Below are 26,660 nucleotides of genomic sequence, written 5' to 3'. Positions count from 1 at the left end.
CAGCTAAATAGTAAAGAGAAATCTTAAGCATGAATCTATAGTGAGTTTCATGGCACTGAAAAGGAGGGAGTCCCACCAGATATACCCACTCAGTGTTCCTGATATTCCCGAACTCTTCAGTCTTTTTTTGGTACTGGAGAAGGTGTAAATGTTCCCAAAGCATGGGTGATGTGTGAATTTCATAACCAGGACTTTGGAGCAAGCCACAGAGTCAGGGCCCATCTAAAATATTTAGAAAAATAACGTAAACAACAAATAGTCTAGTAGCACCTTAAAGACTAACAAAACATGTAGGTCAGTGGTCACCAAGCAGATGATCAGGATCTACCGGTAGATCTTGGAGCCTCTGAGAGGTGATCCTGACTTGTTTGGCTGGGAAGCTATCAAGTGCTGGCACTTCAGTTGTCCCTCCCCCCACTGTCATGCTGCTCCTGCCCTGGCTGGAGTCATAGTCCCTGTGGTAATTGCTGCTCCTGAAAGTGGCTGTCATGTCCCTGCTGCTCCTGAGAGAGGCAGAGCAGGAAGTCTTCACATGCTGTCCTTGCCTGCGGACACCACTCCTGCAGCTCCTATTGATCAATAATGGGGAACTGTGGCCAGTAGAAGCTGTGGGCTCAGTGCCTCAGTGAGGGGCCACACGTGGTGCCACGGAGCCATTACTGTACATGCCAGCTGATTTCAGGAGTGGTGCAGGACTAGAGCAGGAGTAAAGCCTGCCTCAATCCCACTGCTCCACCACCTGGAAGCTCTCTCAGTTAAACAGTGCCCAGAGCCAGAGCCTGCTTCCTTGAACCCTGTCCCAGCCCTGAATCTCCTCCTGTACCTAATCTCCTGCCCCAGATGTGAGTCCCCCGCATACAAACTCCTTCCTAAAGCTTGCACCCTGAATCTTCCTCCTGGACCCCAATCCCCTGCCCTGGGCTAAGACCAGAGGCCCTCCCACACTCTGAACCCTATGGCCCAAGACCAGAGCCTGCACTTCAACCCCCTACCCCAACCTGGTGAAAGTGAATGAGGTTTGGGGAAGAAGGGGGATGGAGTGAGCAGGGTGAGACCTCGGTAGGGTTGCCAGGTGTCTGGCATTCACTTGGACAGTCCGGTATTTTTCCCTTCTGTCCGGTAAAAAAATTCAGAGAATACTGGACACCTAAAATGTCCGGTATTTTCTGATTTTTTTTCCACCCCCCCCCCCCCCCAGGAGGCGAAAATGCCTAGCACCTGGTAACCCTACAAACACTCAGCACCCGTCCTCCCCACACCCGAGCCCCCCCGACCCCATGCTCACCTGGTTCCACAAGGCTGCTGGCACAAAATGGCTGCTGGCAAAAAGACCAAGGGGAAGCAATGCCTCTTCTGGGTCTTAGTGCTCAACCACTCCCCTGTTCCTATCCCTGCACTAACTCTTAAAGGGGACATGCTGTTTTAATTTATTTATGTATTTATTTACAGGGCTCGACAATCTATGTAATCTACTCGCCCATGGGCGAGTAGATTACATCCCGGAAGAGCTGGGTTCGGACGATCTGCGTGTGCACAGAACGCCGGACAGCGCGGCTGGCGAGTGGGGCTCGCCACAGCCCACCAAGCCCTGTTTGTTTGTTTATTTTTGCTTAATAAGTCTTGGAGTCCTTTTTTTTTTCTCTTAACAACTTTGGTCTCTCCCCCCTCTCCCCCCCTTTTTTTTCTGCAACAGAATTTTTTCCTGTTTTTTTTTTTTTTTTTTTTTTTTTTTTGCGGTGGGAGGGAGGTGTTCAATATTTTTGTTTCAGCCATCTGGCAACCCTAGACCTTGGAGAAGGGGTGGAACAGGGGCGGGGACTCAGAAGGGGTGGGAAGGAAGCAGGGCAAGGTTATTTGGGTTTGATCTTACATAGCACTTAAATTGAAAAAGTGATCTTGTTGTTAAAAAGGTTGGAAACCACTGATGTAGATGGTATCATGAGCTTTCATGGGCAAAACCCACTTCTTCAGATGACATACTCCAGTCTACATGTTTTGTTAGTCTTTAAGGTGCTACTAGACTATTCGTTGTTTTTAAAGTTTTTTGAGTTACAGGCTAACTCAGCTACTGCTCTGAAACTAAAATATTTAGGTTAGGGCAGGATTATTTTAATTTAAGTTTTCATGGGGTCCTTTCCTTTCTTCCACTTGCTCTCTGATCTGTATTTATAAAGTACTAATCATTATAGTATTGATATAACAGCGAGTGTATAATTTTGCAGAGGGTTTTTACGGAATGTTTACCTGCCTCAAATCTTTATACTTATTCTGTAACTCCAGATAGGAACCTCTCCTTGTTTCAGTTCCAGTGCAAGCTTCTTGGGGTCTGTATACTTTTTTGGAAATCGCAGAAGTTACTTCAGGCACCAGTCCAGGCATACAGATACTAGGAACTTCTGAGTTTTGGCTTAGAAATGTAACAATTTTTCTTTAACTCTAGAAAAGTAGGGGCACATTTGCAATGGTCTGTGATTTCTTTTAAAATAGTCCTCAGCTTGGGAAGCCTGTATTTCATGGAAGTAAATGGAAGCTATTGAGTGCTCAGCATATTGGAAATGAGGCCAGCTATTTAAGTATCTAAATATAGGTTTAGGAGCTTAATTTTGGACATCCACTTTTGGCAATCTTGGCTGCCTAGCTCTGGGACTTACACCAAAAGATATTGAGAACAGAGTTATAATATCAGGGTATAATATAATACCCTACAATAACATAAATATGGTGGAGATATAAACAGGCTATTTGGAACTTAAAACATATGGGAGTTACCCAGATAGAGAATGAGTGAAATATTAAGCAGTAATACAAACTAGTATTCATAGAACACATTAGAGTTAGTGTGACAAGAAACCATGACTGTACTTCCTCTGTGTATATGACTAGGGAAGACAGTCTCCCAGACAGGCAATGTGGAGCATTTTATGAGCATGAAATTCCAAAAATATATTTTAATGTGCAATTATAAGGTCTTTTCTATATGAGAAGCTGCATAAGTTTAATTTAAACTGATTTTAAATAGATCTAGTTAAATCAGTGTGAACCACTCCTCTGGATGCAATTAATTTGTTTTAGCTTGCATTAGTAAATTACCAAATTAAGCTAAAGCAGTTTAAATGCATCCGCATGAGAGGTCTGCACAGATTTTAACTAGCACAGATTAAGATGGATTTAGTTAAACTGGCACTTCCCTTTTCACATAGACAAGGCCTATATTGAAATAAACTTTTTCTTACAGAGGAATTCCTAGCTCACAAGTAGATTTTAATTTTGTAAAATTCCATTAAAAATAGTTAAAGGTATGGTTGTGGACCTTACACCCTTTAAAGAAATGTCCTGTCTAGTGTGTTTTCCAAACTACATTGTAAACAAAACCATAAAGGGAGATTCTAAGGGAAGAAACAAATGTGAAACAAAGTAAAATGTAATTTATGGGAACTACCCTGTATCTTTATACTAGTGCAACAAACTACATTTATGTTGCAGGTGAGGAATGAGCCTTGAACATTTGCATTGTACACTCCTCTTTAAACCACCCCACCTGTATGTTCTCTTGGGATATCCCACTTAAGGAGAACCAACTAGTTTACAATGAATTCTTGCCCAATTACAAGTTTAAAACAGTAAGTGCTACCACATTTTGTTACAATATGTTAGCAGAGGCAATTTGTTCAATACATATCAATATGCATATTTATCTTGTAATTTATATAAAAAATGACTGGTATTTACTGTAGAGTGCTTTGTAATAGGATTAGTTGTCTCTGTTTATATATGTTTTTAATTCCCTTGAAAACTGCTTGCTGTTCAGAAAATATTCTAAATTGCTGATGCTGCTACAATTTTTAAATGCTACCATGGGGTCCAGACAAACCATTTGCTATGATAAGCAATTTCCACCACTGAACCTTGAACAAAAGAAAAGTCCACACTAGCAACATCTCTTACTTGAGATTACTTTCAAATGCAGCCATGTCAGTCCTCCATCCAGTTTCTTCCCTCCTTCGGTCAAGATGACAGAACTAAGATTAGTGTGTAAATCTGTAGGAAGAGAGAAATTAAACTGGTATCTTCTGCATAAACGTGTGCATGGCAATTGTCCTGGTGGTGGCTTGGGGGCTCCTATTCACAGGAATATAATCAGTGCTTATTTATAGGGACAAACAGGAATGAAAGTGACACATCAGATGGCGTTTGAAAGGCCCACAGTATGCACACTGCGCTTCAAGAGAACACCATGCGCCACAGAATCAAAGGAAGCAGAAAGAGCAAGATTTAATATTAATGAAATTCTGAAATCCATCTGCAACAGAAGGTCATTGCACACCTCTCATTTAGCAAGCTGAGCACTGTGGGCTTGTCTAAAGCCCAAATTAATGTTTCCGAATTCTATTACCCCACAGTACTCTTCTCCTTGTGTGTGTGTGTGTGTGTGTGTGTGTGTGTGTTTCTAGAAGAGAAACATTTGTAATGGGGTAGGAAGAAGACCAGAGAGATTAGCTGAGAAAAGGATAAGCCATTGGTGCCCCTACTATCGCCTTCAAAGAGAGAATTCTTTGAGAATAACAGATATGTTCATAATAAAAGGACTTACATTTTCTTCACCATGGAGGACCAATTGGCCCTGGACTAAGTGAATGGCTTATAGGTGCAATTATCTTTATAAAAAGAGAGTCTGATAGATTTAAAATCTGGAAGATAGAAAAGGGTTGAAATTGTTTGTGCTGTAATTTTTTTTCTAGGCACAGCCATAGTTCACAGAGTGTCATCTGCTTTCTGAGATTTCTTATCAAAATATTTGTAGAAACACTACACTGTCTCTCTACAAAATAACCTGAAGTTCAAAATACCATAGGTAGTTCTGAGTAAAATGTCTGCTTTTTAAAAATCAATTGTAGTTGGTATTGGTATCTAGTTAGCCCTGGCGTGGTTTACATCAGGTCTGTGCAAAATATGATCCCAGCCACTAAACCACCAGATTTGGCCCACGGACATAGTGGGGAGCCCCAGGCAGGTTCCTTGCTTGCCTTACCCCACCCGCATGCCACTCAAAAAAGTGGCTGCCAGTCGGTTTCTCTTTCACAGCTGTGACCTCATAGGGGAGAGAGAAGAAGGCTTCAGGCACTGCCCTCACCCCCAGCACAATCCCATTGGCTGGTTTCTGACCAGAAACCAGTCAATGGGAGCTGCCTGTTTGAATAACAGGCAGTCACAAAGCACCATGCCCCCTCCCCTCTGGCTTGTAGTTATTCACACATATGTGGCTCCTGCAACCTGTGCGGGGGTGGGGCAGGCAGGCTGCCTGAGAAATGTGCTGGGCTGCTGGCCAGGAGTCACCCAGGAAAGACTCCTGGCTAGAGCCTCCGTCTAGCACCCCGCCCCCTCCCTTTCCCAACCTTCTGTCCCCCTACTCCGCAACACCCAAACCCTCTGCCCCTCTTCTGCACCCATATTCCCTTCCAGATTCAGCACCCCAATCTCTTGCCCCAAATCACAATCCTCTCCTGTCCTAGGTCACGACCCAAACTCCTGCACCTTAGTCTCGTGCCCCAGTTCACAATCGCCTCCTTCACCCAAATTCCCTCAGACTCTGTACTCCCTGCTATACTCCAATCTGAACCCAACCTTCATCCCAGATCCTGAACTTCCTCCATTAATATCATGGAAGAGTGTGGCCCTTGACCACTTATCAAATTCTTGGAGTGGCCCCCGATCAAAAACTATTGCCCACTCCTGGTTTACATAATAGCTAAGCAGAGAGAGAAATCAAAAACTATAAAAATAACTGTATGGCCTATGGGATCAAACACAACCTTGATGTCCTATGGCACTACCGGAGTATGTCTTCACTAGGAAATTATTCTGAAATAACTAAATTTGACTTACTATCTCCTGATTTTACAAAATCGGAATAGCATGTCCCCACTGTGGGGAAGCCTCAAAATTAACCTGAGGCAGGCTCCGTTAATGTGGACATGCTGCCTCAGGAAGCACTGGGGAGTAATTAATTCAAATTACTCTGGGGAGTAATTAATTCAAAATAGCAGCACTGGAGCATCCACACTAATGGTATTTCAAAATTAACTATTTTGAAATTAGCATTATTCCCCAAGGAAAGCAGAAGCACAGATTTTGAAAGAAGTGGCCTGTTATTTTGAAATAATGGGCTTGGTAGTGAGGACGCTCTGCTTTATAAATTCAACCTAAGGGGGGTTATTTTGAAATAAAGCCCTAGTGTAGACCAGGGTCCAGTGACACGAAGCTTAAAGGTGACATTTACAAAGAGATTTAGGCATCTCTACAGTTATGGTGAGTGGCAGCGATAGCTTTTATCCACAGCACTGAGTTGGGCTTTCATGTTCCCTATGCCAAGTAGGTGGAAAGCAAGGTACCCACTAAAGTCAGCAAACCGAGTCAGGAGCCACCTAAAATAGCCAGTAGCAAATGCTGAGGAGAGAGGTGTGGCTTGATCCCGTGCTTTAACAAGGAGAGTTAGGTGTATTTCTCTACTTGATGTTCAGCCATGAACCCTCTCCTGGAGTTAGGTGCCAAAGCCAGGAGGAGGTGATGGTCATGCCCCTCATGACTTTTAGCCCATTGGAAAGACCATTGTCCTGGGAGAGGAGGGTCTGATGTGAAAAAGGGTATTAAACCCAGATTTCACACATCCCAGGAAAGTGTCCTAACCATATGGGGCTAAATGTTGTAAGGCAGGCGGCATCACCACCTCTTGTTTCGTGTGGGGTAAGACAGGCTTTGGGAATGCCTTGTGGTTTGGCCCTGCACAGGAGACAGGCAAAGGAAGGCCCAGTTTACGGATCTTTCCTGGGTTTAGGTGCCTGACTGCCGACCCTGAGGGGCTGTGTACATGCTCACTGAAAGAAACCTGGGAGCCCAGGGGGATTTAACCATGCAGGTATTGGTATCTAGGGGGTTAGGCAGTAACTGAGTGGGATTTTGAGGATCTCAGAAGTACCTAAGGCCGTGGTCCCCAACGCGGTGCCCGCGGGCGCCATGGCGCCCGCCGGGGGATTTCTGGAACATCTGGGTTGGGCCCCTCCCGGCGCGCGGCACACGCATGGTGCCGGCTTCAGGCCCGGGACGCATGGGCGGCCCCTCCCCTGGTCGCGCAGCACATGCGCAAGGCCGGCCCGGGGCGCATGGGCGGCCCCAGCCCCGGCCCCAGGGCACATGTGCGGTGCCAGCCTGGGGCGCGTGGCTCGTGGGCGGCCCCGGGCGCGCGGCCCATGCGCGGTGCCGGCCCGGGGTGCATTGCCAGCCCCTGCTCCGGGCGCACGGCACATGCGCAGTGCCACCCCCGGGCGCGCCGCTCGTGGGTGGCCCTGCCCCCGGGCGCCCGGCTCCTGCGTGGCCCCGCCCCTGGGCACCCAGCTCCTGCATGGCCCCGCCCCCGGGCGCCTGGCAGCCACGCAACGTTGGGGACCACTGCTTTACAGTGACCCCAAACTAAGAATCTAGCTACTTAGGCTCCATACTAGTTCCAGGATTTGACCCCAAGTAAGATTTATTGTGTGGCTGCTTCGTTATCACCCCTCAAACAGTGGTGGCATAAAACCGAAGGTAGTATAGGATGGGACCTGCTTTTTTCCCCCCACAAAGAACATTTTGTTGAAGTCTAATCTTCCTTCTCTTTGCTTGCTCTAATAATTAGATGTCATCTAATCAAGCCCCCATACGATTCATTAGGAACTTTCCTACTGGCTTTCCATTTAAATTTAATTTAACTTAGATTCTTTTTCTGGACTGTAAATTTTTACATTCACTGATTTTTCTCCAAATGTAATATCAGTCCATAAGTATTGGGATCAATACAACCCCAGGGATATGTGGTGAATTTGTTGATTTCAGTAGGGATTGTCAATAATTATTTTTTCAGCCTTTTCATTTTGAGTTCATTCTCGTGTTTCTATAAACTTATCCTGCCTGTTCAGTCACCTACACAGTTTACTAACGTTCAGTGTTTGCCTTCATTAGCATGCACAGACTCGGCTGTTCATTCACAGTGATGTGTGTGTTTGGTTGAAGACCTGTCTTAATTAGTGCAAGATGATGTAGAAATATAAAATAGTGTCTCCTTCAGTTGTGTGATTTACATTTCAATTAATGCCTGTGGTTCTCCTTATAAATAAGAAAGCTCAGGGCAGCATTGTCAGTAGATCTTATATGTCTCGAAGTAGGCCTGAGCATCTCTGAAAGCTAACAATTCTTCCAAAATCAACTGCATTCTGCTCAGTAATATCTCATTAAGTTAGTCAAGTTCAGTACTGCTTCCTTTTCCTGTTATATTCCTCTAGGATCTGTTTTGAGGCTTCTTCTTTCAAGAATGTTCTTCCAAATGATCAGTCATAAGAAAGCTTAATTTGCCCTTTTTTGTGCAGACGACACTCAACTGGTTTTTTTCTCCTATCCCTTATTGTGTTGTTAAGTCTCATATGTTTGCTCTAAAGTATTATTAAACTGAATCTGAACAAAATAGGAGCTCTCGTTATTAGCTTCAAAGCGTGGCTTGAGCAAATGCTCCCATCTTGATGATTGTTAAACAAAGTATAACCGACTTGATTCTCAAATATAAACTATCCGGATGCTGTCATGTCTTCAGTTTTATTAATGGATATGCATCTTTGTTCTACTACTAGAATTGAATTTTGATATCTACAAATCATCTTCAGAATAAGACTATTGCTTTGCAAAGTAAGTTTAAAGAATTATTGACAAACATTTGTTTTCTTCAAGGCAAGATTACTGTTCCTTATCTTTTAGAAATCCATACTGGTATTACAACGAGGATGCAGTTAATTAAAAAACCAGCAGCTCATTTATTATTGGAGCATGGCCATCTGTGCACATTGCCTGTATTATAAAACTGTGCACTTGCTGTCTCAAATCTTGCATTGGTTTTAAAAGTCCTTGAATTTACACATGTGGATCTGTATAAATGCGGGCCCACTTTATCTAGGCAATCATTTGTCCCTTTAAGTTCCTGTTAATTGTGATCAGAACTAGTAAACTATTTGATTTGCTTCTGTCAGTGGAAGCTCAGACATTTGGTAGTTTATGTACCAAGTTTATGGAATTTTCTTCCTTGCAATTTAGTAGATTCCATATGTTCCATCATTTTAAGGCAACTGGAATAAATATGTTCACTGCAAATTTTAATTTTTCCTGTATTGTGTTAATTTAATCATGATGATTTGGACAGGATCCGACAACATTGGTGTGAAGCACACAATAAAAATGTTCTTGTATTAGATCCACCTAAAATTTAAACTCTGCTGACTTCAGCAATTAAAACTAGTGTAGAGTAATTGTTTCAAATTCTGCTCTGAGTGTATAATAAATTGCCTAAAGTTGGTTTAGTGGAATAGAATTTGGCCCTGGAAATACATTAAATCTATTTCTTCTTGCACCGTCTGCTTTACCATAGATGGAGAAGAATCAATGATTGCACAAATTGTCACTAGCTCTGAAGCATGAAATGCTACTAGTTTGCTCAAAACTAGTTTGACGACCCAAAAGGGAGCTTTAGGTGGAATAACTCATTCACACATTAGTTTGTCCACCAGTTAGGCCTAACTTCTGACAGACCAATTTTGACTCATTGATTTCTAATTCCACATGCTTCTAATCCCACATGCTCTTATCCCATCAAGCATGGTGTTAATGAGGTGCTTGAGTTATATCAATAGACCTTTTTGTGTGAATTAATTCAGTCTTTCTGTCTCTCTATTATACCTTTTCCCAACAATGACTGTTAAGGCTTATTGTGAAATCCCATAAACTTCCATTCACTGTTCACAGGGGAATTCACAATTAGGGTAAATTTGAAGGGCCAGTTATCACAACTACTCCCCTAAATTACCAACTGTAACAGGCAAAATGAATCAATTTATTCTGCTCTCTGCAGGATAGAAAATACCCTCCTCCATGAATAGCTCACCTTTCATTATGTGTCCCGAGATCATCCCCCATGCCCACCATAGCTGTTTGTCCTTCATCTGATGTAGGCCCTGCTTATGCACTGTTCAGTGCAGGGGTCAATTGTAATCTACAGGACGTGGTGAGGATGTGGCACTCCACCTGTATATCACACTATGCTGTATCTAAACTCAAGGTGGTTCTCATTTTGTAAAATTCCATACTGTTGTGTTAATACATAAGTATATAAAATATTTAAAAATAAAGTGAATAGTGAACAAAGACTAAGATATCTTCACAATATATTTCAATGTAAGTACTGTTTTTGACTGATTTAAATTTTCTAACTAGGATCTGTTTTATTCCTGTAATTATAGGCACTCGGATATCATCATGATAGGTTTGATATAAAAAAAACTATTGAAGACAGCATTTGCTCACTGATTGCCTGGTTGTTAATGAATACTAGCACTGTTTTGCTAAGGGATATTGAAAAATTATTAGAAAAAACATGTTCATACAAAGAACTATAGTTATGAAAGGATATAGTGGACCAAATTATAAAGTCTGGGGGCGGGGGGGGGAGGGGGAGAGGAGGGGAGCCATTGGCTCAATCGGAGTCTTGTCAGAGTAAAATGTGTGTACAGATTTCAGTATTTGGGTTCTATGTAGGAAATAAAAATAATTATGTCCATCAGTAAACTACCATGTCCTACTGGGTGACAGAGGGAAAACTTTAGGTCTGTTGAGCCAAACTACATCTTGTTCATAGCAAGGATCATAATTTGGTTTTGTATTCTGATCTTAAAGAAATTTGTATTTAAAACTATATGAATGTTTAAGGACAAAGTTTAATTCTGGAAAAAAAAAATCTGCTGTGTTGTTTATGTGCAGTGCCTGGTAATATTAGCATTCCCTGTTGGTTAGACTCAACTGATTGGCCTCATTTCCACATCAATGAAACAGAGTTGCATACAGATGTGTCTTTTACTTATTTATTACCATGGGATTTCTCCCCCCCGCCCCCATTTTTTTTATAAACCTTTATGATGATTTTGGGTAGTGGGCCAACAATGCCTGCATAATCAGAGGAATTTTCCAGATCAGTAACAGAAAAGAACATTTTATACAGATTTGTTGAAACCGCTCCAGGAGATCATACACATTTAGAGAACAGATGGACATGGTTTTCCTGCTAGGTCACTTATTCTGCAGTTATAACATATATAGAGATTTTTTTTTCTTAGCTATTCCAGTTCATTCTTTTAGTAATGTTTTAGGTTTTTATTATGTGGCTATAAATCATGTTTGTCCCCAAAATAGAAAGCTGTTTCAACTCTTAGCTCAGATTGTCAGTGTCCTTGATGCCTCAAGAATCTTTGTTAGTTATCTCCTTTCTACTTCTGTAATGTCAACTCTGTCTGCATAAGGACAAGTGTTCTCCCAGACACAAACTTTCATCTTGAGTTACTCATCGATAGAACTCCTTCAGACTGTTCCCAGATAGTCAAAACTAGACAAGAAAGGTCACTCCATCTCCAAGGTCTGAACATAATTATCTCAGCTCATAAATCGTCAGATATAAATAAGAAAATAGAATCTGATTCTGCCAGACCTGTATTGAAGTTGTATTTGGAAAAGTCACGGAAGAGTGGCTCTGTTCTATGGTTGGTGGCTCCTGATGCCCATACTTGTACACTTCCTAATAAATAAAACTAAATAGGCTTCATTGCTGAATGAATCATCATTCTTCTTCTCATCGGCTTACTAGCTCTTTCAAGCATTAACTTTTTGAACCTTTGGGTAGGAAAATATCCCTCACGTATGGCTCTGTGGCTGGCTCCCCAAGGTCTGGTCCCTTTCAATGCAGGCCCAGAGGCCTAGTCCTTTCAAACGCAGGGCCAGAGGCCTAGAACAAGGTGAAGGCGGACCCTGAGGCCTAGTCCAGCACAAATGCAGGCCCTGAGGCCTAGTCCAAGCTCTGGGTAGATGGGGTGGGGGGGGTCCAGGCCCTCCCTCTCCACTGGACCCCAACCCAGGGCCCTATTAGTGGGGTGGGTGGTTCCTACCACCGGCTCGGCAGGGAGTTCTCCCCGAAACGCCCCGAACCTACTGGGGTGTTCCCTACCCCTTGCCCTGGGTTGCTTCCTACCCCAGCTCCGAGGCCAACGGAGACCCCACCTGGAGACGCTGGGCTGGTGGTGGCCGTGACGTTGGCAGGTCCAGTGTCTGGGGCAGCAGTGAAGGGGTTGTCCACTGCAGCAATGGCGGCAGGTCCAGCTGTTGCTCTGGAGGTTGGGCAGGAGCAACTCCCTCCCCGGAGGCCAGCTCCAACTGAGCAGCCCGGCAACCATTTATACCGGAGCTGCACTGCGAACATGCCCAGCATGAGGCCTGATTTTCAAAAGTGTTGAAGAGACCTGGTTGGAGAAATTTGCACGTGACATTAAAAATGGTTTTGATTTTTTTGACAAAAATATGTTTGGTTACTTTTAGTTTTCAGACTCCAAAAAGTTTTGTGGTAGAAATGTAGCCGTGTTAGTTTGGTGCAGCTGAAACAAAAAACAGGACTGTGTAGCACTTGTTAGTCTTTAAAGTGCAACACAGTCCTGTTTTTTGTTTCAAAAAGTTTTGGGTATTTAGATGAAAAATTTGAAAGTGTTGAAGGAAATTAAAATTTTCATTTGGAAAAAAGGCTAGTCTTGATCAATTTTAGTGGCAAAAGTGCAATTGAAGTCAACGGAAGCTGCAGCTACTCATTAACACTGAAAAATCAGGACCTTGTGTGATTGAGATAATAGAAACCAGTGACGCCACATGAGAACCAGAACTGGCATCATTACACCAGAAATTGTTAAAATGTACACACAAAAATATTTTGACTTATGAATAATTTGTAATGCTCTGTTTATTATGAGTCCTACTCAGTTAAAATCTGAGAGACATATTGTATTAGTTTGGTAGAATTTGTCAATGCCCAGGAACAAAGAATCCTGAATACTTAATAGTTCTGTTTTTCTAATGACTCAACTAATTACCAAAACTTCAGAATATGATGTGTCCATAGGCTGTTATATACTTGGCTGTAGGAATTTCTACTAATCAGAATTTATATGACAAATATCAGTGCCTGTAGGTGCTAATCAGCCTCTGTCTTCAAAACAAGAAAGCTGATGCATTTAATTCCCTCCTTACAATGTTAATAAAAAAGTCCATACGCGGGTGTGGGTATATATAATATGTTACTTCTTAAGATAGGATTTAGCAGAATCATTTGACCAGCAGGCCTATAATTAGATTTATCAGCTTTGTGTTGATTTACAGGCATGTGCATGCAGGATTTTTTGTTGAGAATAATATTGTGGTATACAGGTATTGAAAAATTTGCCAGAGACCTATTAAACTTGCATGCCTGAGGTGGTTACAAAAAAATGAGATGGGGAGTTGCCCTAGCAAGATCACTGGCAATGCTTTAATGAGAGACTCAGATGATGATGTTATTTGTAATAATATAATATTTAGCTCTTACTTGCTTTTCAAAAGCAGATTTAAAAGTGCTTTACAAATGACATCAGATCAGCCCCAATCCAGCAACCAAAGCTGTTGGAATACCCCTCATGTAGGAGCACATCTCCTAGTGCCTTAAGACTTGGGTAAATTTGAAGCCCCACACATTCTGACCTGAGGAAGGGAGACGGAGCTTTCTGTCTTCTCCCCGTCCAGAGGCTTCTGACTGCTGCTAGATGTCTCCTATTCTATTACTCCCCAGGATCCTTCAGGCTTCTGTAAAGGGGAGGAGGGGGCGTTCTCCACTACTCTGCCTCTCTTAGGTCTGGCCTACCCTTAAAAGTTTTGCTGGTATGGTGCTGTTGGTTAGGAGTATGAAAAAAATCATACCTTCTAGTTGATGTAGCTAGATACGGGGAGGGAGGATGGGGACTGCTTGTGCCAATATAGATTATTTTGGAAACTGCTATAAAATATACTTGCAAAAGAACTCTTTTCCTGGTATAAGATACACCTCCACTAGTCCACTTTCTGTAATATAGACAAGGCCTCAGACTCCTGGTGTGAAATCCTGACCCCAGGAGGAAATTATGGACTTCAAATAAGCCAATATTTCATCCCAGGTTATTGCAAGTGTGACTGATGAAGATAACTGCAAAATATGCCAAAACCTGCAAGGTGCTCCCAAAATACAAGAGGAAGTGAGAGGGAGGAAGAGATTTTTACTATGCTAGATCTCCTAAAATTCAGTGGTTGTGCAAGAACTAAGGGGGGAGGGAATAAAAGAGTTCTGAGGTTTTATTTTAGTTTAGTAATTCTGTTACATGTGCAAATTATGAGTAAACTACTTAACACTGTTCTTAAAGGTACTTTTTCCCTAGTTACAATATTTTCCTTGATGGAGGCACCACTGGCATTGCCTGAAATATTTGTATTTGTTTCTCTCCTAAAGATCTCTTCTTTGGTACAAAAGTTTGTTTACATACTTCTATGCTTTTCTTTTCCTGTTAAATGTAATTGAAAAGGCAGTGTCAGTTCTCATCACTGGTACTGAAATAGAAGAGCAGTCAGGAAATATTGCTTTTATAAGCAAGTTCAGGAAACCTGAAGCTTCATACTTGAGACAGAACAAAGACAGATCCAGCTCCTGGACCCATGCCTGGAGGGCGTCTCCCATAGCAGATATTCCCCTTCTCAGGAAGAGGAACTCAGCCACGTGCATGCCACCATCATTCTCTTCTTTCTTCCCCCTGCCAAGTCTCTGCTAATGCCTCCGCATGCTGTCTAAAGTCTGGGTTGGAGAATGCATGTGAAGAGTGGGTAGGTTGGGGGACCTCTCTGGTCTCCTGATGATCCCTTGTATCTACCAAGTTTGGGGGCTAGTTTTGCAAAGTTTTCTGTGGAAGGGCATGCCCTACTTCCTATGGGAATTATTGTTGGATAGGGAACCATAGCAATTTCCTTCCCAAGGGCCTACTCCCTAATTTTTTTCATTGGCTGGGTAATTGGGATTAATGTTCTTAACATCTAGAATTCACTGATACTGCAGTAAGCAGAAGATGTGAAATATATTGAGACTCTTAACTCTACTTTACAGATAGCTTTCCCAATTATCACCTCTAATATCATTAGCTCACAGACATTTACCTCCCCCCCCCCCCCCAATCTCCCTTCTGTTCTGAAATTTGATTTGTCCTTTTCATATGTGTTCATTTTTTAAATTGTATCCTTTGGTATATATGGTTGTGACAATTTTCTTCCACTATTTTGAACTGAGGAAGTGGGTCTGGCCCACTAAAGCTCATCATCTAATAAACCATCTTGTTAGTCTTTAAAGTGCTACATAGCCCTGTATTTAATTTTATACTGTTAGATTCCTAAACCTTGTATATAAAAAAAAAGAACTATTGGAATTTGATATGAGCCTTCAGTGGGGCAAAAAGCCAACCCAAAACAGCACTGGATTAAATTTTAAATAATAATAAATATTTTATATTCTCATGATTATTAGTACTGTGTTTAAATTTTCTCTTGCTGAGATTCCTTTCAGTTTCTGCCTAAAACCTTTATTAATTCCCAGCCCATCTGAATATAGGTTACGGTGCCAGGGTGGTATGAGGTAATATCTTATAACCTACTTTGTAGTGAACCATACACTTTTTGAAACCTCACCAAATCTACATCTTTGTGACTCTGTCAATCAGAAACATGGCCCTGGTTCAGGAAAGCTCTCACATATGTTTCAGTTTAAACACCAGAGTAATCTCATAATGTGCATTAACCTATGTGTGATATTGTGGGTTTGGGTCCTTAACAGTAAGTAACTTTTCAGTGTACGTGTACAGAAACGTAGAGTGAGACCCTGGCCTTATTAAAATAGTTGGCAAAACTTCCAATGACATCCGTGGAGCCAGAATTTCACCCACCCAAATTTCCTTATACATGTAAATAAAACAAATTAAAGCTAATAAACAGTCTTATAAAGGCCCAAAGAAAACAATGCAAAGCATCTTACTAAATAAAAAGAAAACCTATGGGATTACCTAGTCAAGACTCGTAACTTGCAGAGTTTGGACAAATTAATACAAAATACTATTGTATATTTTTAAAAGGCATTTGGTTGGGGATGGGATGGAGGAAATGACTTCTGTTGCTAACATTAACATTATATTTGCATTGGATATTTAATTATGCTTTTTACCTGGAATGCACTTTTGGAATTATTAGAATATTACTGAAAACAAGCAGGATTTGGACTTCTGTATAAATTTCCATTTTGTCAATATAGCAAGAACAAATTGTCCCAAGAGGAATCAATAGATCGCTGGCAAAGGGCCTGATTTGCATCTCATTTATGGAGACAAACCTAGAGTAACTCTTCAAATTTCAGTGCAGCTACTCCAGACAGGTGCAACAAAAACAGGACGTAACCCTATTATTTTTTAGTTAAATTAGATGTTAAGAAAACTGTACCCTGGATTTCTGAGATACTGTAATAGAAGCATGCCCTTTTCATTTGAGATATAAATTTACTCCCCCATTTTCCTGACTGCTGCTGCCATTTGTTACTGTTGTTGTTTACTAGCTTTTAAAAAGCCATGAAAATCAGGTAACTGGAAACTTTATGCAGGTTAAACATAATGGATTTGCATGTTGGCTTCTCCCGTATCAATAGCTATTAGTTCAGGTCGTGGTCACACAATTCAGAGCTCTATATGCTATATCACATGTTTGATCATTGGCTGGCAAAAACCTACAACTGCTGAGGGGCAGGTAGAAATGTTCTGCTTTGAATATACTTGATTTTAAATGGGTATTAGACACATTTATTTAATGGCTCATTAAACAGTTTATTAGCCTGCTAGCTTACATACTTAACATTGCACTCTGTTCATGTTGTTTTAAAGGAGGGCTTTCATACCAGAGTGAACTAAACTTGGACGAGAAAACTATACAGTTTGTAATCAGCATTCCATTTGTGAGTAAAGTAGGAACTTGGGTCTTACACTGAAATAGCTGATGGGAGAATAAGTCAGGAGTAACTCCATTGAAGCCATTGGGGTTGCCTCTGTGGTGCACAACTCAATGAGAAGTGAATCAGGCTCATTGTCTATTGTTATGGAAATAATTGGTGTCATCCATTTAGCATTATATGCTTTATGCAGTGCCATGGTACTTTACAGACAAATACATTTGACATGCCCTGCCTAGAAGAATTTACAATCCAAGTCCCCAATCAGATGAACTTTTTTGTGTAAAGTTAAGAACATGCCAAGGGAATGTCTACAATATAAAATTAGGGTGATTTAAGTTTTGTTGAGCTACAGTTGCTGAGTAACTAAATCAGCTCCTTGTCCACATTGTGCACTTTCTCTCGGCAGTGCACATCCTCACCACGAGCGGTTGCGCCAACTTAAGTGGGGCATTGTGAGGCACTGACAACCAGAGTTGCCAGCTCACCACAGGGTGCTGGGACTTCAGCTGTTAGCCTCTTGTGGGATAGCAGGGCTTTGGCTGTCAACCCCTTGTGGGGCTGCAAGTCTCAGGTTGTCAGCAGCAACAGGCAATGTCAGCTACTCAGTGTCTACACAGTAACTGCATGGACCTAACTACATGGATCTAAGCACTGTGCTTCTCGCAGAGAGGGATTCATTAGATCAGTTTAGTGGGTGAGTTAAATCAGAGGTAGGAACACTGTAGTACAGATATTTACACAGTCAGCCTTACATTTCTAACTCTGTAGTGTAGACCAGGCCGGAGCCATCCCTTGGGTAGGGTGAGTCAAGGTGACTGCTCTGGGCCCCTGTGCTTTGGGTGGGGCGCCATGGACTGGTGCAGTTGGTCCTGGAAGATGAATCTGTCACTTCTGCAGGGCCTGTCTCAGCCACCACCAGCTTCACCAGGGCTGGAGCTGGCAGGGGCATAGCGGGCTGGACGTTCTTCTGCCAATGATAAAGTACCTCATATAATAGCATTTTTCATCCATTGATCTCAAAGGTCTTAACAAAGTAGGTGCCATTGTCTCCACTTTATAGCTGGGGTAAGAAAAACAGAGAGAGAAAATGATTTGCTCCAAAGTCAGCTGAAGAGGTGGGAATAGAACCAGTCTGATTCCCAGTCCATCCCCATCCACTGGATCACCATGCCTTCCATTATATAAAGTAAGGATTCCTCTTTGTTAGAGAGAATCTTCTGATGCCCTTACAGCTACTTTGTGCTCCAAAGACAACACAAAGCAGCCTGAGCTGGGGTTGAGAATCTGCTCTCCTGTGTGTAGGAATACAGAATGTGAGTTCCCATCCATGTGCTTCAATATCCTTTTAGTTTCTCCAAACAGCCTGCATGGCATTTGTAAATCCTACCCCTAATTCCCAATTCACTTATTTTTCAAAGGTCACTTCTTTTATAGGCAAGAAAAATAGGGGAAGTGCCGGGTGTTATGAATTGTGGATAGTGCCAGTACTGTATTGGCAAGGGAGAATACTGAAGAATGATAGAATTACAGTGTATCTTTCAGAACAGTAAATGGGTATAAGATATTTGAACTTTAAAAATGACATGATGGATGGCTACAATGAATTCACTTTTTCATAAACAACTGAATTTTATAAAGTAGTTGGTGAAAACTACAGGAACATAAGAGAATTTATTTACTGTAGTCACCAGTATAATACATGCGAGTTTTAATCCAACTTCATATTCTTTAAGTTATGTTCCCAATATCAGGACAAAAATGAACACAGATTTACACTGAATGTGAATATATAGATTAGGAATGTAAGCAACTAGTTGATATTCAATAAGCAGATGCTTATTGGATAGTTGACTAGTGACTTGACTAGTCGCTTCCCTCCCCGCTTGCTGCCTCTATCAGAAAGAGGCAGCAAGGGAGATGGGGGGAAGAATAGGATCCGGAGCTGGTGGAAGCAGTCATAAAAGCAGGTCTCCCCCAGCACCGTTTCCATAAGGGAGAAGGGGCCGGGGCACAGCAGGGAACTAGAGCCACTTCCGCCTTTGAAATGTAGCAAGAGCAGAGCTACATTTCAAAAGCAGAAGCGCTGAGGGGAGCCTGGGGTGAGCTGGGGACTCAAGCAGTCCCTCGCTGGCTCTGCGCTCCTTGCTTTTGAAATGCGCCAGGGGTGCTCTTGTACACTTCAAAAGCAAAGTGCTGCCCAGATTGTGAGGCCACTGGAGGTTCCCCCACTGGCCCTAGGCTCCCAACGGCGCTTTGTTTTTCAAATGTACAAGAGCCTTTCCAGGGCTCTTGTACATTCCAAAAGCAGAGAGTGCGGGGCCAGCGGTGGACTGCTTGAGTCCCCCACTAGCTGTGCTCCCCACGGTGCTTCCTACATTTCACAGGGCTCTTGCTATATTTCAAAGGCAGAAGTGCCCTTATTGACTAATGGAATAGTTGATGCTAATTACATTGATTATCAATTAGTTGATTAATAAGAATTTAAAATCCTTAATACAGATTGAGAAATCAAGTGTGTGTTTTGAGAATAATGCGGAGATAATATTTCATGGGACTATGGAATTATCTGTGCTGTTCACTTAACTACTATGTTAAAGAGCTACATCTCGAGTGGTGGGGAAGGGACATCGCACAAGGCAATAGAGGTGTGTGTGATTGGACTGGGTCTTTTTGTCTGTACTCATGCAAGAAAAAATAAATGTATTGTGAATATACTGTGGGATAACGGAGTCCCTGTGTTTATGCTACCATCCATGGAGGATGTAGTAGTACATGTGTGTAAATAGGTGAGGGAGAAGGAAGAAAGAGAGGCATTAGGGCATATCTTCACCATCTGCTGGATGATAAACAGTGATTGATCCGGGGGGGAGAGGGGGGCTGATGAATCACCAAGAGCTTTCCCATCAATTCCGGTACTCCACCAGAATGAGAAGTGTTAAGTGGAGTCGATGGGAAAGCATCAGCTGTGGCCTTAACGTGGTGAAGATACCACAGTTAGTAGATCTAAGGACATCGACTTTAGCTATATTATTCATGTAGCTGAAGTTGCAGAACTTAGGTCAACAGCCTGTGGTAGTGTAGACTTGGCCTGAGACTGGCTAGACCCTTAAATGGAACTTCTATACTTGCTTACATAATGAAAATATAGTTTAGAAGTCTCCTTCTTTCACATGGAGGTGATAAGTACTTACTTCTGTTTGATCTGTTTGGTAATCGTGCAGTTAGTGCAGTTTCTAGGTGCTGTGGAGCTAAGCACATTATTCTGTCTTCTCATCATTCTCTTCACTAGAAACACTGCTTTCTTTTTGCACACATCATTCCACCAATGAATACTGCTCGCAGCATGCACATGTTATTTGTTACACAGTGCTGCTCTGGCTACATCTTGATTGTAGGCTTCTTTTAGAAGAAGCACTTCTGGAAGAGATCTTCTGGAAAAACTTATTTAGAAAGAGAGTGTCCACACAGCAAAAGCGCATTGAAAAAGCGATCTGCTTTTTCGAAAGATAGCGTCCACATTGATTGGATGCTATCTCGCATTTAAGTTGTGATTACTGTGGACGGAGTGGCCATCAGGGCACCTGTGCTTTTTCCTGGAGGCCTCTTCTTAAAAAAAAATTTAAAAAAAACCCCTCTTCCCTGTCCACAAATGTCTTTTTCTCTAATCGAATAGTTGATGCATGTTGCATCGACTAGTCAATAGGGCATCTCCGCCTTTGAAGTGTAGAAACAGCCTTAGGGCTGTTGCTATGCTTTAAAGGCAAAAGCACCATGTGGAGCCCGGGATCAGCTGGGGACTTCTCCACTGACCCCAGGCTCCATGGAGCTGCTGCTTTGAAATGCCATGCTGGAAGAGCATGATGCTGGGCTCCCGCAGCAGCATTTCAAAGCCTCGCACCCTCCCAGGCTGGCACTGTACCTGTCAGTCATCCATCCTAGCACCTCCTGCTTGGCACCAAGCGTGGGACCCACCCAGCCTGCCACCCATCGTGCTATCACTGGCACCCAGCCCAGACTGGCACCTACCTGGACCTGAGGAACAGGCCAGTCGTTGTGCTAGATGCTCTGGGAAGTGGCTCTCACAGGTGCACCCCTGCCTGGTTGGCAATGGATTAAACAGCTCTCTGCTGGTGCCAAGCAGGGGACAGCTGCACCGCAGCTCAGCTCCAGCTCTGGCAGACCCCCGCCATGTGGCCCAGCCCAGGAGCAGCCGGGTGGCCACTACGCAGCTCTGGACCCACCTTCCACCCTTCCGCAAGATTGGAGCTGCAGCCAGGACAATGTGGAAGGTGCTTTGCTGCTCCCGGTGTGGGCTGCATGGCAGCTGCCAAAGCTGGAGCTTGGATTGTGGTATGGCTGATCCTGGGGCTAAGGCTGTGGCTGCATTACACCCCAACCGTGGCCCCCAGAGCAGCTGTACTGCAGCCCAGTTCCAGCTCCGGCAGCCATCTGTCATGCAGTCCGCCCCAGCTCTGAGGCAGGATAGGAGCTGGGGCCGGGGTCATGTGATGGGGCTGCCCAGCTGCTCCCGGGGGCAGGGCCACATGGCAACAGCTGCCCTGGCACACAGGCAGCCACCTGCCATGTGGCCCCACCCTCAGAGAAACTGAGCAGCCACCACATGGCTCTGGCCTCCTACTTTTCCACCAAGCCACCATTAGTAGCTCACCTGCCAGGTCCGAGGAAGGTGAGTGCTGCTTTGTAGCTTTGCCGAGGGGATGGGTGGGATTAAAATTCTTTGTGCCTGCCCACACAGGCGCATACCCTAGAGGGAATTTAGGGAGCTACCCTAGGGCACGGGGTGGGGGCTAGAAGCCATATCCACCAGTCCTCTGGTGCTTAGATTGAGTTAAGTGATAGGTTACATACTCTGCAATTTCATTTTTTACTTCCTTTAGAAGTCTTGGGCGAGTATTATGTGGTCCATATTATCTGATCAATATTAATTGATTGGTGTGATTAAAAACCTCTTCTATTGACACCTCAGTCTGTGACAGTTCATCAGATCTGCCACTTAAAAAGAATGGGGAAGGCATGGAGATCTCTCTCACATTCTCTGCAGTGAAGACTGATGCAAAGAAGTAATTTAGCTTCTATGGGCCTTGTCTTCCTCAAGTATTTCTTGGGCAGCTTAGGTATCCAGTGATTCCATTGATTATCTGGCAAACTTCCTGCTTCTAATGTAATTTAAAAAGTGCTGTTAGGTTTTGAGTCTTTTGCTAGTTGCTCTTCAAATTCTTTTTCAGACTGCCTAATTATACTGCAGTGCAGCAGCTGTAAAGTTTCTAACGTGGGCATACCCTATATTGATGGAATCATTGGATGCTGGTGGACACTTAGGCCTGGTTGACACTAGGAAATTAGGTCGGTAAAACTCTGTCTCTCACCGTACAGTTGTGAACTCTCCTGGCCTGGACACCATTTGTGGCAATGGCATCTGGTCTGTACGAGTCAGCAACTTTATCATAGATGTGAAAAATAGGGCTGTTAAATATCAGTTAATTGAATAGTTGATTAACCTCATGAATTCTTATCAGTCACTCAATTATTCTATAGTCCCCGGGGGTGGGACCGGTAGCCAGTGTGCTCAGACTCCACTCGGGAGGAGCCCTCTGGCTGGGGTGCCAGGCGTGAGCTGGTCCACAAGGGGAGCCAGTTTAAAAATCAGCTCCCCTGGCAGACTGGCTGCTTGTCACCCCGTGCTGCTGCCTCTGATACAGAGGCAGCATTATGAGGTGGCAGAAGCCTCTGTCTGGGGTGGGTCTGAGTCCCTGGACCCAGTGCAGGCCGGAACTAAGTCAGGCTGCCTGCTCATCTGGCTGCTAATACACTTGAAATGCAGAGCTGCAGCAAGAGTAGGTCCCAGACCCAGCACAAGCCAGGACTGAGCCAGGCTGCTGGCCAGCCTGCTAAAAAATTTCCTGGCAAAGAGGTGGGGGAATGCATGTAGTCTATAGCATTAACCTAAAAGCTTTTGCTTGTTGGTTAGTGGACTACACCATTACATCCCTAGTGAAAAATCCACACTCATGAGTGACACACTAAAGACCTAACCTGTGCTCTAGCCAGAACTAGGTCCATAGGAGAGTACTTGGCCTAGCTACTGCCTCTGGGGAAAGTGAAGTACAGGCAGTCCCCGGGTTACATGGATCCGACTTACATCGGATCCCTACTTACAAATGGGGTGATGCAACCCCGCACTAGCTGCTTTTCCCCCTAGCAGACCAGGGGGACGCGAAGCTAGCGCCCCACCCAGCAGACCAGGGAGACGCGGAGTGGCTTTTCTCAGTAGACACCTCAGCTTGAGAATGAAGGACTGAGGGAAGTGAGGTGTGGGAGAATAAAACTGAGCTCTGGAGAAATGTTTGGCTAGAGTTTCCCCTACAATATGTACCAGTTCCGACTTACATACAAATTCAACTTAAGAACAAACCTACAGTCCCTATCTTGTACGTAACCCGGGGACTGCCTGTATCTACACTGGTGGCAGAATGCCTTTCTAACCTTTGATCTAGCCCTGTCTACAAGAGCTATAGTGCTGCAGCATTTTAAATGCAGGCAAGCCCTTAGCCCTGGGTGGGAAGGCTTAGCTTGTACAAGCCTTGCTTGGCCAGTGCTTCCCACCCAGGAGCACTAAATGGACCCCGCGGCTGTAAAAGGTTTTAAAGCAAAACAAGGGCAGCTTTGGTGTCTCTTAACTGGCTGGCTGAAAGGGCGGAGAAAGACCCAGCAGCAGAGAGAAGGGCCATGGCCCCTGCTGCCTGTAGCCTGAGATTTTGGGCTGCCTGCAGAGTAAGAACAAAAAACAGGACTATGTAGCACTTTAAAGACTAACAAGATGGTTTATTAGGTGATGAGCTTTCATGGGCCAGACCCACTTCCTCAGCTCAAATAGTGGAAGAAAATAGTCACAACCATATATACCAAAGGATACAATTAAAAAATGAACAAATATGAAAAGGACAAATCACATTTCAGAACAGAAGAGGGATGGGGGGGAGGTAAATGTCTGTGAGCTAATGGTATTAGAGGTGATAATTGGGGAAGCTATCTTTGTAATGAGTAAGAGTAAGAGGCTACCTACTAGCCGGCCAGAAAATAGGGTTTGGGGGCCCACTTTTGAGTTTTCTCCATTCGCCCCTGCCCGGCTGCCTGAAGAGAGGCTGTGGCTGAGCAGCGCTCGTCCTGTGGGACAGGTTTGTCCAGGCGGGCGCGGCTCCACCCCAGCTCTCAGCCGCTCCAGGCGGGGGCGCAGCGCGGCGGCGGCCCGAGGGTTAAAGGCGCTGGGGCGGGGGAAGCAGCCGCAGCTGCCGGGCGTGTCCGCGCTTCGCGCACCGGGCGGGAGGAGGCACAAGCGCCAAGACGGCGAAGCCGGGCTGCCCTGCGCGGGCGCGGCTCCCGGGCTGCCCGGGGGGTCGGGAAGGGCGCCGCCGCCCGCGGGCTCGGGGGCACCATGCCTGGCAGCGACACCGGCCTGGCTGTGGACAGGACTTATTCCGACCCGGAGCGGCACCAGCGCGCCAAGACCCGGGTAATTCCCCGCTCGCCGCGCAGGGCTAGTTGCCCGCCTGCCACTGTGGCGATTGGCCCTTCCGTGGCAGGGGCTGCAAAACTTCCTGACGCTTGTTCCAAGGGGCCCCTGTCGCCTCCCTCGGGCGCTGCGTTGCAAGTGCCTGGGATCCCACTGAGGCGCAGAGATCTGCTTGAAGGCGCCTGGCATCCCCTATTGGGAAGGGATCCAAACTAAACGTTTCATCCTCTGTACGTGTGGCCCATACCTCTGCGCTAGATAGTATTGGAGCTGGGGCTAATTGCTAAAGGTTATAGTGGAAGCGCTTCAGGCTATGGGTGAGGGAGGGATTCACTGCCCTGCTTGAAACACACGTTTTTTTCAGTCCAAAGGTAGCTTGTTTTGCTCCTCCTGATGACTACAAGCCACAGCGATTGTGAGGATTGCAGTTGTCTTTCCTTTAAGCGAGGGCAACAAGTTGAGAGACAACTTGCTGAGCCTGTCATGTAATGTGTAGTGTATAAGATCTTTTAATTTAGGTGTGCTTCTGAGGGCATTCTCTCAGCTGACACTTGGACCAGAACTTGGGTTGTCCGTTTTAAAGTGTCTCACAAAACAGATGTTTACTATTTTCTTAATGTAAAGGAAAACTTTTAATAAACTTTCCCATTCAGTGTTCATCACTCAAACATTGCTTCATTGCTGTGTTGCATAAGAAACTGAAAATAAATGACTGTTGACAGATTGTAGAAACTGAAGTTTAAAATAAATTCACTAAAGAAAGTAGCTGAAGTTGAGAGTAATGGAAAACAAACACAAAAAGTGAACAGAATACTAGCTTTTTAATTCTTTGAATATTAGCTGTTCATGCTTATATCCCCTCTGGGATGTCTCTGTCCTAAATTGCTTAGGTAAGCAAAGGCTTTCTCTCTTCTCTCCCCCCCCCCCCCCTAAATTTCCCTTATAGTGAAAATCTGTAGTACAAATGATTTGCCTCTAGTAGGGCCCAATTGCTATGTTGTATGCTAAAATTACTTCTAAGAGCGTTCCAGCAATATTTTCATATACTGTAGATTCCATGATGTATAGCTTTACGGGGCAATTCTCTCTTGATGAAGTGGTATACAGGCAGTCCCCAGGTTACATGGATCCGACTTATATCGGATCCCTACTTACAAATGGGGTGAGGCAACCCCACACTGGCTGCTTCCCCCCAGCAGACCAGGGAGACGCGAAGCTAGCACCCCCTTCCTCCCCGCAGATCAGGGAGACGCAGAGCGGCTTTTCTCAGCAGACACCTCAGCTTGAGAATAAAGGACTGAGGGAAGTGAGGTGTGGGAGAATAAAACTGAGCTCTGGAGAAATGTTTGGCTAGAGTTTCCCCTCCAATATGTACCAGTTCCGACTTACATACAAATTCAATTTAAGAACAAACCTACAGTCCCTATCTTGTACGTAACCCGGGGACTGCCTGTAATTTGTTTTATTGTTTTGCATCTTTTAAAATAAGATTGTATGTATGCGCACCTTTTATATTAGTGATCATAATGTATAAGTACACTATGGATTGGGCTAATGGGGTTGGCTAGTTTGCACAGATTTGAAATCAACAGCTTACCTGTGTGTGTTAAGCAGGTGAAGTCCTCTTTGTATTTATGACTGCTTAGGCAAAAGAAAGCAAAGCTTCTCTTCCTTGTATTGTAATTTGCTCTTGCTGGCTCTGGCTGTAAGCAAAAATAGCTGTTCTGCTTCCACTCTTCTACTGAGACAAGATATTTATTTACTGCTTCAAAATAAACAAGCTTCACAGCTTGAAACACTTGGATTATTTATCTGTGGAGGAAGACTGCTTCCTTTTCCTACATAGAATGCTAGTCTTTTTTTCCACCCCTCCCATCCCATTAAATGGCACTGCTAGACAAGAGACTGTGAGCTTCAGATTGTTTCTGCATAATGAAATGTTTTAAATTAAGTAACCTCATTCACTGTGGCTTTTACTGTTGGTATGCTATCAGCATAGCATGGCCTTTGCCCTGTAAATTTGACATACGTTACACATAAGCCAGCGGTATTGTTGTCTATTGCTTTGTATAGCATTGAGCAAATTACTTTTCATAAATTTTCTTTTCTTTGTGGAAGATAAAAATGTTAATTGCTTAGCATGATGACAGAAGAGAGCTTGTGGACTATTCATGATGCTGTTTCTTGATTTTTATTTGAAAATTTAAATTGAAG

At 43.8% G+C, this 26,660-nt stretch overlaps 1 protein-coding gene across 5 annotated transcripts in view; it reads left to right on the top strand.

Annotated features, from left to right (window-relative positions):
- TMCC3 (transmembrane and coiled-coil domain family 3) overlaps positions 1-26,660 on the top strand; it is a 232,097-nt gene that overhangs the window by 146,330 nt on the left and 59,107 nt on the right. The window contains exon 1 of one of the 5 annotated variants that reach the window (XM_075933362.2): positions 1,827-3,620. The exons of 3 other annotated variants lie outside the window; for them this stretch is intronic. In XM_075933362.2, the coding sequence (XP_075789477.1) occupies positions 3,543-3,620 (78 nt within the window). In that variant the 5' untranslated portion in view covers positions 1,827-3,542. Of the gene's footprint in view, positions 1-1,826; positions 3,621-23,947; positions 24,447-26,660 lie in introns of those variants that run through there. One more of the 5 variants, XM_075933361.2, reaches the window with a different exon arrangement.

This window comes from Pelodiscus sinensis, chromosome 1, assembly GCF_052426305.1.
Source record: "Pelodiscus sinensis isolate ZL-2025 chromosome 1, ASM5242630v1, whole genome shotgun sequence".
Taxonomy (NCBI): Eukaryota; Metazoa; Chordata; order Testudines; family Trionychidae; genus Pelodiscus; species Pelodiscus sinensis.
This window is presented reverse-complemented; position numbering and strand designations above follow the sequence as displayed.